At 49.6% G+C, this 12,436-nt stretch overlaps 1 protein-coding gene across 1 annotated transcript in view; it reads left to right on the forward strand.

The window, feature by feature from the left end:
* The window catches only part of RNF123 (ring finger protein 123), a 41,990-nt gene that overhangs the window by 16,134 nt on the left and 13,420 nt on the right, over positions 1–12,436 (forward strand). Inside the window, exons 24-30 of the mRNA XM_042823796.1 lie at positions 148–231; positions 1,036–1,143; positions 3,465–3,642; positions 4,629–4,703; positions 8,072–8,159; positions 8,410–8,497; positions 8,620–8,704. Of these exons, the coding sequence (XP_042679730.1) occupies positions 148–231; positions 1,036–1,143; positions 3,465–3,642; positions 4,629–4,703; positions 8,072–8,159; positions 8,410–8,497; positions 8,620–8,704 (706 nt within the window). The remainder of the gene's footprint in view (positions 1–147; positions 232–1,035; positions 1,144–3,464; positions 3,643–4,628; positions 4,704–8,071; positions 8,160–8,409; positions 8,498–8,619; positions 8,705–12,436) is intronic.

Raw genomic sequence — 12,436 nt, forward strand, 5'->3', positions numbered from 1 at the left:
TCACTACTGTACTGACTCTGTTTTCTGCTTGCTTAGAGACTGTGTGTTCTTTCCTTCTCCCAGCTCCCACGGGGGATCAGATTGCATGCTTTTGTGTGTGGGGAAATAAATGCCCTCATGTTTTGTTGGAATCTGCTTGCTTTTCAGATGGTTGGTGTGTCAGATGATGTGAATGAGTATGCTATGGCACTGAAAGACACAGAGGAAAAAATCAGCCGCTGCCCAAAGAGAGTAAGTGTTTCTGGACATTGAGCTTCTTTCTCTGGAAGCTCCTCAGTACCTGGCAAAAAGTTTGAAGCACGGTGCATGATTTCCAGCAGTGAAGCTGGAAATGTTTTGTTGGAGTAGTAACTCATGCCTGGAGCTGGCAGCCACATTTCATGCTGTGCCAACCAATTGTACCACTGCTTCAAGAAACAGAGGCACTGAAGCAACTGCTTCAACTTCTCACAGGCACTGTGAGAGTTTGCAAACCTTCAAGTGCTGCAGGCAGCTCAGATCCGTTCTCCTGAAGTTGGGACTAGGGGTACCCCACAGCTGTGACTTAGGATTTGAAAAGGTTTCCTGTCCAGAGGAGACCTTCCAATCCACTTCAGCTTCCAATCCAATTCACAGCTACTGCAGCTTCTGTCTGAGCTGCTGGGACTTTTCCTTAGATCTGGCATTCACAAGCACAGTTCAGAAAAAAACAAGTAGTAAATACCCTGCAGTGGTGAGCTTGGGACACTTACGTCCTCTCCAGCTGCTGGAGACAGAATGTATCCGGTGATGCATTAAAGAAGTACCCCTGACAGCAGTTGATCCTAGAGCTGTCAGGACCAGTGTCTGCATCAGGCCTTGTGGGCTGCAACTGAGGCCAGTAAGTGCTTTTTATAGCACCGATTCCCACTCCCTCCTCAGAAGGGGAGCTGACCTCTTTCTCTTCTGCCTAGCTAGCCCCAGGGAGGTATTTGCTTTTGTGTTGTTTGTCCAGCTTCGAAAAAGGATAATATAAGTGGAAGTGATATCTGCCCTCACATCTCCGCACTCTTTCAGAGGAGAGACATCCATGAGGAGCTGCTGAAGAGCCAGAAGGTCTTCTCTGAGAAACTCAATCACCTAAGCCGACGCCTTGCCTGGATAAATGTCACCATCTATTCAAAGGTGGGCAGGAACGTAATGTGAGTGGCTCAGAAGGTACTGAGCAGGTGTGCCTCTGTATCTGTGCTGCTCAGCTCACACGTCACAAGTAATATTTTTGCTGGTGCTGGAGCAATGCTGATGATCTCTAGGCCTTGTTTGCGCTTTTGTGCACTGGGACTCCTTCTCAGGCCAGGAATCCCTCCTGCCCCAGGGTTGGTACATTAGAACACAGCCCAGTCTGTTCTGAGCTTTGTGTGGTGCTGTAGGCTTTTCCTTGGGGAGTCAAGTCTCTGTGGTGCAGATAGAAGCATGCAGGCCAAAGGGACATCCAGTTCTTAGGGCAGGCTGAGAAGACAGAGAAGCTATTGTGAAGCATTTCCCTGAGCTGTGCTGTCACAGGGAGTTCTCACTAAGGCTTCTCTTCTTGGAATGTCCAGCATCCAGCCCTTAGGAGTTTCCTTTTCAGATGTTCTCCCCTTCTTCACTTGGTTTCCAAGTGCTTTTTGTGTTTAGTGCCACACTGACTGTTAGCACAAGTCGTCCCTTCTTCCTCGCATTCACCATCTTCTGGTCTCACATCTCTGGTCCTGCTTTTCTCACAAGCAGTTTATGCTCTTACACCCTGCAGATCTCCTCTGGTGTTCCCTTGCACATTACCTCACCCCATCTATGTTTGTATGTTCTTTGTTCTGGGGAGTAGGACACTTTTCTCTCAACATGCAGTGCCAGCGTATATCCCAGGATGTAAACAGGGAGGGGAAGGGCAGTGGCTCCTATGAACGTATCTGCCAGGGCTGTGGATGCAGAACTCTTTGCTTGTCCCCTCCATCGCTGGCAGAACACAACTGCAGGGCACAGGATGGCAGCTCTCCAGCCACATGAACATAGCCTTTGCTTGCCAGAAAATGCACCTTTCTTCCTGGATCCCTCTTGAAAGGCTGAGGGGCTTTCCCAGTGCATGTCAGTTATCACTGTAGTAGCCCATGCAGAAACAGCGTTCTTGTCTCTAGATGACCTGTTGTCATATTAAGGATGGGTACCTGCTGTTTGCCCGTGGAATTGTATCCCCAGTGGGCTCCAGCATCCACGTGGCCTGCATGCTAGGGAGGGACACATCTGTACGAGTGTTGCTGATGGAGAGAAGGAGTGAATCTGCTCTCTGCCCGGCGGGGAAGTCCTGCTCTGTGCTGAGGTGTCAGAATGCAGGAGAGGCTGCTGTGTCCTCTGGGGAATTCACTGTGTGTTTATTGTGAGCTGTGGGATTTGATGTTAGATGAAAGGAAGGGCAAAACATCCGTAGTTTTGAGGTAGATAATGCCATCTTCAGAACACCCCAGGGGGAGACCATTTCGGCTTATCTTGTTAAGGCACTATTTGTCTGTCACACATCTCTCCATCCTCTTGCTGTAAGCTTTCTTCCATCTTAGCAATACCTGAGATAATGTTTTTAGATTATCAGGTCTTAATAAAATCAAACACAGCTCTCTTTACCTTAACGTTGTCTGCACGATTGCTGATCATAACTATTGAAAACAACACTTGAGCTGAGGTGTGTGCCGGCGTTGAGGCAAAGATGTCTTTTATTCAATCCAGTTGATTTTCTCCCCTTTGGTGTAATTTACAGAACAAACTCACATAGCTCTCCCAAAGATGATAGTGGCATACTTTAGGAGAGGAAGTAGGCAGATGGAATCCCTTATCTGTACCTCTGAGGTGTTGTTGTTTTTTCATTTGAAGTGTAACTCTCTTCCATCTGTTTTTATGTAAACTGCTGGTGTTCATCGCATTTCTTGGCATCACAGGATATAAAACAACATTTCCTCTTCTTACGTCTTAGTTGGTACTGATTTTAGGAGCTTAAAGTTATATAGATGCCCTTAAATTTCCTGGTTTTGATTTAGAACCTCCAGAGCTTTGCTAGAGAAGCAGGAAGCCAGCGCTGCTCCAGATGGGGAGTGTGGCTGAGTGGCTGGCACAGAAGTCAAAAGGCTGTGGCCACCCATTGCAGGGGTCTGAGTTGGTGTGAGCTCTCTGCCAGTTTCTGTGTGTTAATTCCTACAGTGGCTGAGGTTTCCTTCTGCCAGATTTATGCCAGATTTATGCCAGATTTATGCCAGATTTATGCCAGAAGGAAGTACCTGCCTTCCTTCAGATGCTGCGCTCAGGATAGAAACTAACACATGTTTTTTTGCAATCAGGCAATGTGGTCTCATATTCCCTAGAAAAGAATAGATCCTGAAGGGATTCAAGACTCAGTGAGACAAAGCCACTGCTGATCTGCTCTCATGCTGGTGATAGTTGTGCTCTGAACTGACTGGAGAGTGCTGTGTTTTCCCTGGCAGGAGAAGATGCAGGATATCTACTGGCTGCTGAGAGTGTGCATCCGCACCATTGAGCATGGTGACAGGACAGGCTCGCTTTTTGCTTTCATGCCAGAGTTCTACCTCAGCGTGGCTATGAACAGCTACAGCGCACTCAAGAACTACTTCAGTCCTGTCAATAGCATGGAGGAACTTCCAGGTAAGGGGAAGGGAAGGCCTTGCTAGTTTTGGCCTGGTAAGACCTAAGTAAAGCCCCATCCTTGTGATGTACTGGCAGCTGTGCATCCCTTCTGTATCCTTCCCTGGCCGTGCTATCCTTCACTTTGTACTGTCTGTGCGATGTGGGGCAAGTGCTGAATGCTGTTCCTTGGGTAGGTGCCCATTGATGACCTATGCCCTTTACTGAACTTAGGTGGAGTGCCTGTGCCTTGCCCACAGCTGTCACAGCATTAGCTGTACTGAAAATCATTGGCAGCTGTGTGTTTCCAAGGAGGCATTGGGAATGGGTTGGGATGCAGGAAGATGTCATTGTCCTGACCATGTTTGCCACTGGCTGGCTGGGTGGGGGGATTCATGCCATGACTGCAGGAACAGGGGCTGTTTTCAGTTCCTGGTGGGATTTGGATGTGGAGATGGACACATCCAAATGCCAGGCATCTGTGTTCAGCTGGATTCAGTCTGTTCATGCTTTTCCTACCTACATCACTCTAGCAGTCCTTAGGCTTTCCAGAGCCTGCGAAGGCAAGAGCTGCTGTTCCATTCAACAAGGCGTAGCTAAAAGGTGCCCATTAATTGGAAGCTGTGCAGGGAGCAGTAGAACTAAGCAGCAATAGATCTACTGCTTCAGGGCCTGCAGACTGGACACAGCTTCTCTGCAAAGATCTAGGGTGCTATTTGTGTTGCTCAGCCCCTTCTGCATTAGACTTCTCTCCCTTGTCATCTGTCACAGTTGCTTGTTTTTTTGGTTCTGCCTTTCTCTGAGTAACTGCTTCAGGCTACATGGTAAGGCTGGAAACTGTGTTGCAGATACATGTTTTCCCAGCTGTTTGTTTTGACAGTGGGGCAGGCAAGAAAGCTGCAAAGTTAGCTGCTGCAGGAACTCATCCCATTGCCCGTCCTGTTGCAGGACCACAGGTCTGCCCACTGGGTCATTATGTGATTCCTGCTCCCTCCTTCTCTTCACAGGCTATGAAGAAACCCTGATGCGCCTCGCTGCCATCCTGGCCAAACACTTTGCTGACTCAAGGATTGTGGGCACAGGTAATGGTGCTCTCCTTTTCTTCGGGGTGATACGTTGCAGGCCTGGCTGGCCCCACTGCCAGTGGCTCAGCGATCTGGGATGTATCCATCTGTCTGGGATCTGTCTGCTGAACTCACTGAGTGCTCTGTACCTCCTCAGGCAAAGAGAGGCTGAACATTGCCGTTACCCCACGTGTCCTGCTTAATTCAGGGTTAGGTAGATGACCTAGGATGCCCCTTTGAGAGCAAGGCTCATATCCCAGCTACTTGCACACTAGTCTGGGGCTTCTCCTTAGCTGCCTAGGCACAGGGATGCTCTCCCTGCTGACTGGGGCAGCAAGCCTCTGTTTTTCCTGAGCTGTAGTAGGAGTAGGCACACAGATGCAGATACAGATGGGCCATATACAGGAATCCTTCAATTCACAATGAACTTTTGCTAACATGAGGAGCACACAGACTTGTACAAAAATGCTCATCTCTGCATGCGTGCTTCTGCCTGTAGTTCTCTGAGTTTGGGGCTTGACTTGGGCTTCTGGAGAAACCCAACATCGTGCTGAGTGGACTATTTACTCTCAAACCAATACTCCCTGTTCAGCTTGACTCTTGTTTTGATTCAGTCAAGTCTGCAGGGAAACTACTGCGTTTGGAGACAGAGATTTAAGTGTTTCTCCTTCATCAGCTCACTGTGTCTTCTGTGAAGGTCCTTGAGTGTATGACCCTTTATGATGCCTGGGTAGATCCTAAAGGCAGAATGATTCAACATGCCTAGTTCCAGCTGCCTGGAAACCAGTTTGGTTCACACACTTGGCTCTAACTGCTCTGAGTTCTACTTAATTCTGTAGCTATTTCTGAAGGTGTGTTTATCCTGCATTCTCAGGAGGAAACGAGTCCTTTTCTCATCCCTGTCATCTGGATTTAGAAGTGACTCTGCTCCTCTTCCAGAAGCTGCTTTCCCCTCATCCTTTAGATGACACTGTCTTGCTAAGACATTAAACTAAGGCTGTAGGCACACTTTTCTATTGCAGAACAGGAGGCTGCTTGTCATACCACTCATCTGCTGACAGCTGTTGCATCCTCAGCAGAGCCCCAGAAATGCTTGTGTGCTCTTTTCATTCTGTGCAGGTTGGCTAGGTGAGCTTGTACTTGGGCCAGAGGAATCCCAGGCATCCATACAGGCTGGATGGAGTGGTCCTTGAAAGCAGCCCTGTGGAGAAGGACCTGAGGGTCCTGATAGATGAAAAACTTAATATGAGCCAACAGTGTGCTCTTGAGGCTCGGAGGGCAAATGGTATCCTGGGGTCCATCAAAAGAGGGGTGGCCAGCAGGGACAGGGAGGTGATTGTCCCCCTCTACTCTGCTCTTGTGAGGCCCCATCTGGAGTACTGCTTCCAAGTGTGGAGCCCGCAGTACAAGAAAGACAGGGAGCTGTTGGAGAGGGTCCAGAGGAGGGCCACTAGGATGATCAGGGGACTGGAGCACCTCCCCTATGAGGACAGGCTGAGGGAGCTGGGCTTGTTCAGCCTGGAGAAAAGGAGGCTGCGGGGTGACCTCATTGCAGCCTTTCAATACCTGAAGGGAGCCTACAGAGGGGAGGGGAATCAACTCTTTGAAAGGGTTGATATGTGTAGGTCGAGGGGAAATGGTTTTAAGTTGAGGGAGGGGAGATTTAGGTCGGACATCAGGGGGAAATTCTTTACCCAGAGAGTGGTGAGGTACTGGAACAGGCTGCCCAGAGAGGTTGTGGATGCTCCATCCTTGGAGGTGTTCAAGGCCAGGTTGGATGGGGCCCTGGGCAGCCTGGTTTAGCATTTAACGGGGAGGTTGGTGGCCCTGCCTGTGGCTGGGGGGTTGGAGATTCATGAACCTTGAGGTCCCTTCCAACCCTGGCCATTCTGTGAAATTTCTGTGAAATTAAAAGGATTTGAAGTCGCTGGCTGGACTGCACAGAATTAGGTCAAGAAATACTCTGCAAACTGTAGCAGGGAGTCAGTTGTTTAGGAATACCTTCACCTGCTCCAACTAAAGACAGAAGAGACAGTGGGCTCAAGAGGGAGACTCAGGACACAGCACTTGCACCGTGCCTTTCTGTGCCTCCGATGTGGAGCAGTAACCCTCAGCAGAAGAGCACACGCAGCCGGTTGTGGCTTCATGGATACTTCTTCAGTTTTTCCTGAAGAGAGCACTGTTGGAACTTCAGGCTTTGGCTGTAATCTGAATACCTTTTGACAACAGCATTTTTCAATCTGGTGCTGTCTGTAGCTGTGTGTTTTCCAGTATCTGTTACTTTGAGCAAGTGTTTATCCTTCAGACTCTCCCATCTCATGGCTGACCTTCCCTCTGCACAAAGGGTGCAGATGCTTTTCTAACTGCAAGCATGGGTCAGTCAGAAACTGCAGGGCTATTCAGATTGGAGAGAACTTCAGGAGGGCTCTCGACCGTCCTCTGCAGGGTCAGCTGTGATGCTGGACTAGGGCTCAGGCTTTATTTGTCTGGTCTTGAAAGCCTCAAAGGATGAAAACTGCACAACACAGAGCCTCTCTGAACAACTTGTCTCACTGCTTTACTGTCCTCATGGAGAAAACATTTTTCCTTATATCCAGTGTGAACCTCTCTTGTTTTATGTCCGTTCTGTCTTGCCTCTCACTATATACCATTAGTGGTGTATAACCACAGTTGTGAACTGCATCTTAGTGATAACCTCTTACCTTCCTGATAAATCTCTTTGCAAGCTACTGTTAGCTTCCCTACAGCTTTCTAATCCATGGTGAACAAACCCAGCTCCCTTAGCACTTCCTTCCAGGGCACGTTGGCCATATTAGCAGCGCTCTGCTGAACTCTGGTCTGCTTATTTTATTTTGAGGATTTCAAAAGTGGGTGCACTGCCTCTGGTCTAATGAGAGCTAATTAAAGGGAGTTAATCACTTCCCTCCATCTCCTGGCTGCATTCTTTTAATGCAGCAGAGGATGCTATTGGCCTCCTTTTCTGCCAGGGCATACTGCTAGCCCAAGCTCAGGTTACTGTCTGCTTCCAGCTCTGGTTGCTCTCTGCAGTGCTATTCTGCACCCAGGCAGTCCCTGCCTGCACCACTGCAAGAGATTCTTCCTTCTCACACCTGGGAGTCAGCATTTGTTCTTTCTGAATTTCATAAGGTTCATGCTGTCCCTTTTCTCCAGCCCATCCACATTCCTCTAGCAGTCCACCCACTGAGCACATCAACTGGTGCCACTGATTTGGCATCATCTGCAAAGCGGGTTCTTCCTCAGAACGTGTCCAGAGAGGGTCTGTTGTTAGTGAGGGCTGGTCTCTCCCAGCCTTTGGTGTTCAGGTGCCCCGTGGCACACCGTGTGTCCTTGGATGTCTGTCCTAGCTCCTTCTCTTTGCTCCACAGACATCCGGGACTCCCTGATGCAGGCGCTGGCCAGCTATGTCTGCTACCCCCACTCGCTGCGTGCTGTAGAGAGGATCCCAGAAGAGCAGTAAGTGCTGCCCTGCCTATTCCTGGGGCAGGGCTGGGCTGGGTGGCAAGGCTTGGAGTGAGCAGGCAGGCTGCCAAGCACTGCGGGGATAGAGGAGCTGCAGCAGGGTGCTGGAGTTGATCTGGGGGAGCCTCCTTTCTCTAATGCACCAGTGTGTTGCTCTGCCCCGGCTCCATGAGTTCTGCCATAAGTCCCATTTGTTCCCCTGCCCCAGACCCTTTGCAGCTGACCTATGTCTTCTGTCATGCAGGCGGATCTCCATGATGAAGAACCTCCTGGCTCCCTACGAGCAGCGGCCCTGGGCGCAGACCAACTGGATCCTCGTCAGGCTGTGGAGGGTGAGCATCCCTGCCCTCTCACTGCCTGGGGCTTGGGTGGACACTGAGCATTTTGCTTTCCAGTAGCAGCAAAACCTAGCTGTTCTCCGTCCTCTAAGATCTTTCCTCATCTCTTTTGGCAGGGCTGTGGCTTCGGATACAGATACACGCGGCTCCCACACTTGCTGAAAACCAAGCCTGAGGATGCCAGCCTCCCCAGCCTGCAGAGTGAGTGGGGCAGGGGAGTGGCATTCAGGTTGACAAAGGGTGCAAAAGGAGAGCTGTCCTAACAGCAGGTGCACTGTAAGAGGGAGCGGGTGTCCAAGGAGGCAGGGCACTGGACAAAGTCAGAAGTAAGGAATGCTTTAAACAGACTTCTCTCTTGGAGCCTGGCAGAGCCTGTCTTGCCTTTGGCTTGGCATTTCAGTTATCAGTTCTACTGCCAAACTGAGGAGACCCTCAGATCTGCTACATCTGGAAAAGACATGGGAAGGAGGTAACTTTTGTGAGCATCTTCTGCTTCAGCTGTGCAGACTCTTGGCCAGTCTGGATATGATCCTGATTCCTCTCTTCTGTGGAAAAGGCTTTGTGCCAGACTGTGCAGGAGAGCTGCTCAGGGATGGGGGACAGAGGGTACTGCAGCCTGATGTAGGCTGGGGGTGTGTGGAGGTGCACTGAATGCCCCTTCTGGTGTGGAGAACTCCTGTCTCTATTTTAATGGCATTCTTGTTCTTTTTCTTTCTCCTGCCTGTGTGTGCCCAGGAGATCTCTCTGTTGCTAGTTTCCAGAGTAAGTTTGTTGTGTGGCCCTCTCCTGTCTGGTGCAGTAGCTTTAGAGAGTTCCCTCCTTCCCCGGTTCTGTGTAGAGAGAGCCTTCTTTTGTGGGACAGAGGGTTCACGCAGTGATCCTTTTTCTCAGTCACATCCCTGGGAGATGCCAGGGAGTCTGGTACCCACATGGCAGATTCTGAGGCTGCATTGCAGACCTGCTCTCGTTCCTGTTTGTATCAGCGCTGCCTCTTGGGTCAGAGGTTTGCTGCAGGCTGTGCCAGCTTGGGTTCCTCTCATGCTTGGAGGATGATGGGGAAGCCCTGCAGCACATGGCAGGGACCTGATGGTTATCCCTCATCCTGCAAAAGCAAGCCCTCGGGTGGCTGCTGTCGGTCCCAAGGGGTGGTCACCAAGATCCCTCAGTCCTGCACGGCTTTGGGACAGGATCAAAGTTTCTCAGTTTTTGAGATCTCTCTGCATCCATCCTTGGATGGCTCCGCACAGTCTGAGCGCAGTCTGGGCTGGGCAGGCTGCTGGGGACTTGCTCTTGGGACTGCTATTTTAAGGTGCAGCTGAATCAATAAGGAGTGCTGGTTTCGTTGAAAAGGGACATGGGACTTAAAGGTGTCATTGAGATACAGCCCAGGAAAGGAGAAGACGTGCCCTTGCCTTCCCACCTATCCGTCCTCACCTTGCTGCAATTTGAGCGTTGGCAGGGACAGCAGGCCAAACTGCTGAGCTGAAAGAAATCCCTGTTTGTCTGGGCCGGCTTCTGCAGCCAGCCTAAAGCCAAAATAATTGGCTTGTGTTAATTTAACTGTGTGGGCCTTCACAGTGGTAGTTCCTCGCTCTCAGAAATAAACCCTTAACTGAGAACACACCCAGGTGGGAACATTCCCTTGGTGGGAACATACCTAACCTCATCTCCTGTCTTCTGCTGCTGCTGCCTTGCTCTGCTGGGTGTACATTGCAACCTTCCCTTCCTCAAAAGTGTTTATGCAATCTCCATTCTTCATCCTTCTGAATGATGTGGAAAATAGGGCGGCTTCTGAGTGTTGTTCAGGAAGGCTTTTTGTCCCTGTGTGGCCCCTTCCCATCTAACATGCTGCTCACAGATCCAGCAGCCTGTTTTCGTGGAGCTCCCTGATGCATTACCAGGGATGGGGTTTCCTGCACCCCCAGCTTTACATCTGTCACTGCTGCTCCATCTGCCAGATGGGCACATTTACATCTGGCTCCTTTTGAGAAGTCAGGTCAGTGCTGGGTGGAGCTGCTCTGCTCCTCCATCCGGCCCATTGCTCCCAGCTCTGCTGATGCCTGGAGCCTCACACATACATCATCCAGGGCACTGACCAAGAGGTCTCATGAAGAGCTCTGTTACAGATCTTGCCAGGTCGTTAGCAAATCATAAAGTACATAATTATCTTCCTGTAATGAAAGTACGTGACCCTGCTTCTTCACAGTCAACCAGTAGGAACACTTATTGAATGCTTCCACTTTATCTGCTTTATTAATTTTTAAGTCTATCTGCTAATGGCTTCTTGCTGTTTGACTTTCTGTTATTGCTACTTTTCTAAATAATTCTGTTACTTCCTGTAGTTAAAGAAACCGTGTGTGTAGCCAGCTTAGTCCTGGATGTTTCCTTTTTGTCTTTTCCTTCTATTACCTCCTTTCTCCTTGTTTTCTTCCACTGCTGGCTATGTTTGTCCCCGTTTTGCCCTTCTCATCTTAGCTTTTGTCTGTACTTCACCATGGCCTCAGAGAACTTTCTAGCTGAGAGGTTTGGTGCAGTTCTGGGGTTTTCTGGCTGCCTGATAACCTTACAGATTATTTCTCCCCACTTTGAACTTTGTTTTTCCTCCTCTGACTGCTTTGCTCACCTTTCTGTGGGGAAGTTCCTGTTGTGGAAACATCAGTTGTATTTATGACAGCTTGGGGCCACACTCTGTTGCCCACATTAAATGTATTGAGATCATAATTCCTGGCCTTGGAAAACCACCAATTTCAGTTCCAATGACTGATGTTCATCTGCCATAATGAAGGCTAAGCCAAGATCGAGTGGCTTTCCTATGAAGGAGTTACAAGTTTTAGGAATCCTGATGATGTTCTGTTGCCAAGATTGAGAAGGTAACCATGTCAGCAGGTCACCTTAGACTCCTGGCACTCCTCTCCTACAGCCAACGTAAGAGCTGTGCTCATACCCAGGAGGGCAATGCTGAGTGGGGTGTAGGGAGGAAACCCTTCAATGCAGGTGAGCATCTTGTTAAATGGAGGAGAATGCAGGGGTCTGACTGCAAGGTTAGGATTCTGGATACAGTGATGTTTGCTCCTTGGTGGTCCCAGTCTGGGAGCTCATGCGGGAGAGCAGCCACTCTTGTTGTGGCTGAGGGCAAGTTCCTTCCGTGGCTTTCAGCATGGTCATGGTGTAATTAAGACTCATGCTCCTCCTGGGATCAGTAAAGGCCAAGCTGGTGCACCTGGAGTTAGCTAAAGACTTAGAAAAACTCTAAAACTCTGACAAGCAGCACCACTTCTTAGTGCTCTTATGAACTGGCACAGCCTTTGCCAGAAGCAAGGAAAGCATTTAAGAACCTGGAACTGGAGGCTTGGAGCAAATTCACACCACTTATTGGAAAAACACCATGAGGAAATAGCCATTGGCCAGAAGTCAGGGAAAAGCAAGTTACTACAAGCAGAAAATCATCCTTCAAACTGCCTTCAGCTGAGGTAGGCTTTGGCTGGGCAGCTCATTTTGGGAACTGTCTTGGCTTGAAGTGTTGGTGGAGGAGGCAGAGCTGCACAGCGCAGCTGCGGTTTGCGGTGGTGGTGCTGGTACTTGTAGTCTTTATTTTCTGTGATCAGGCTTTTTCTCCCAGTCCTCACTCACAGACAAACCCCCTTGCTTAGTGTTGTCTGCTCAGGGTGCTCTGCGTGCTGTGGTCTGTCGCCAGCAGAAGAAGACAGAGTGAGCTGTGGTGCTGCCTGCTGGACTTCTCTGCTTGCACCTTGCAGCCAGCGAGTTCCTGAGGATCACAAACCACAGTTCTGACAAAGGGTTGTCCTTCAGCTGAAATCCTAGCTTAATCTTTTCAGAAAAAAAAAAAAAGAAAACAAGAACAGCAGCGAAGAAAAAGCAGCTTGATGCGTGGCCAAAGGAATGAATTACACAACAGCAATTGCAAGGGGAGGA

Source organism: Centrocercus urophasianus, unplaced genomic scaffold (assembly GCF_019232065.1).
Source record: "Centrocercus urophasianus isolate 14NV4802_14NV808 unplaced genomic scaffold, USGS_Curo_1.0 seq_22, whole genome shotgun sequence".
Lineage (NCBI taxonomy): Eukaryota > Metazoa > Chordata > Aves > Galliformes > Phasianidae > Centrocercus > Centrocercus urophasianus.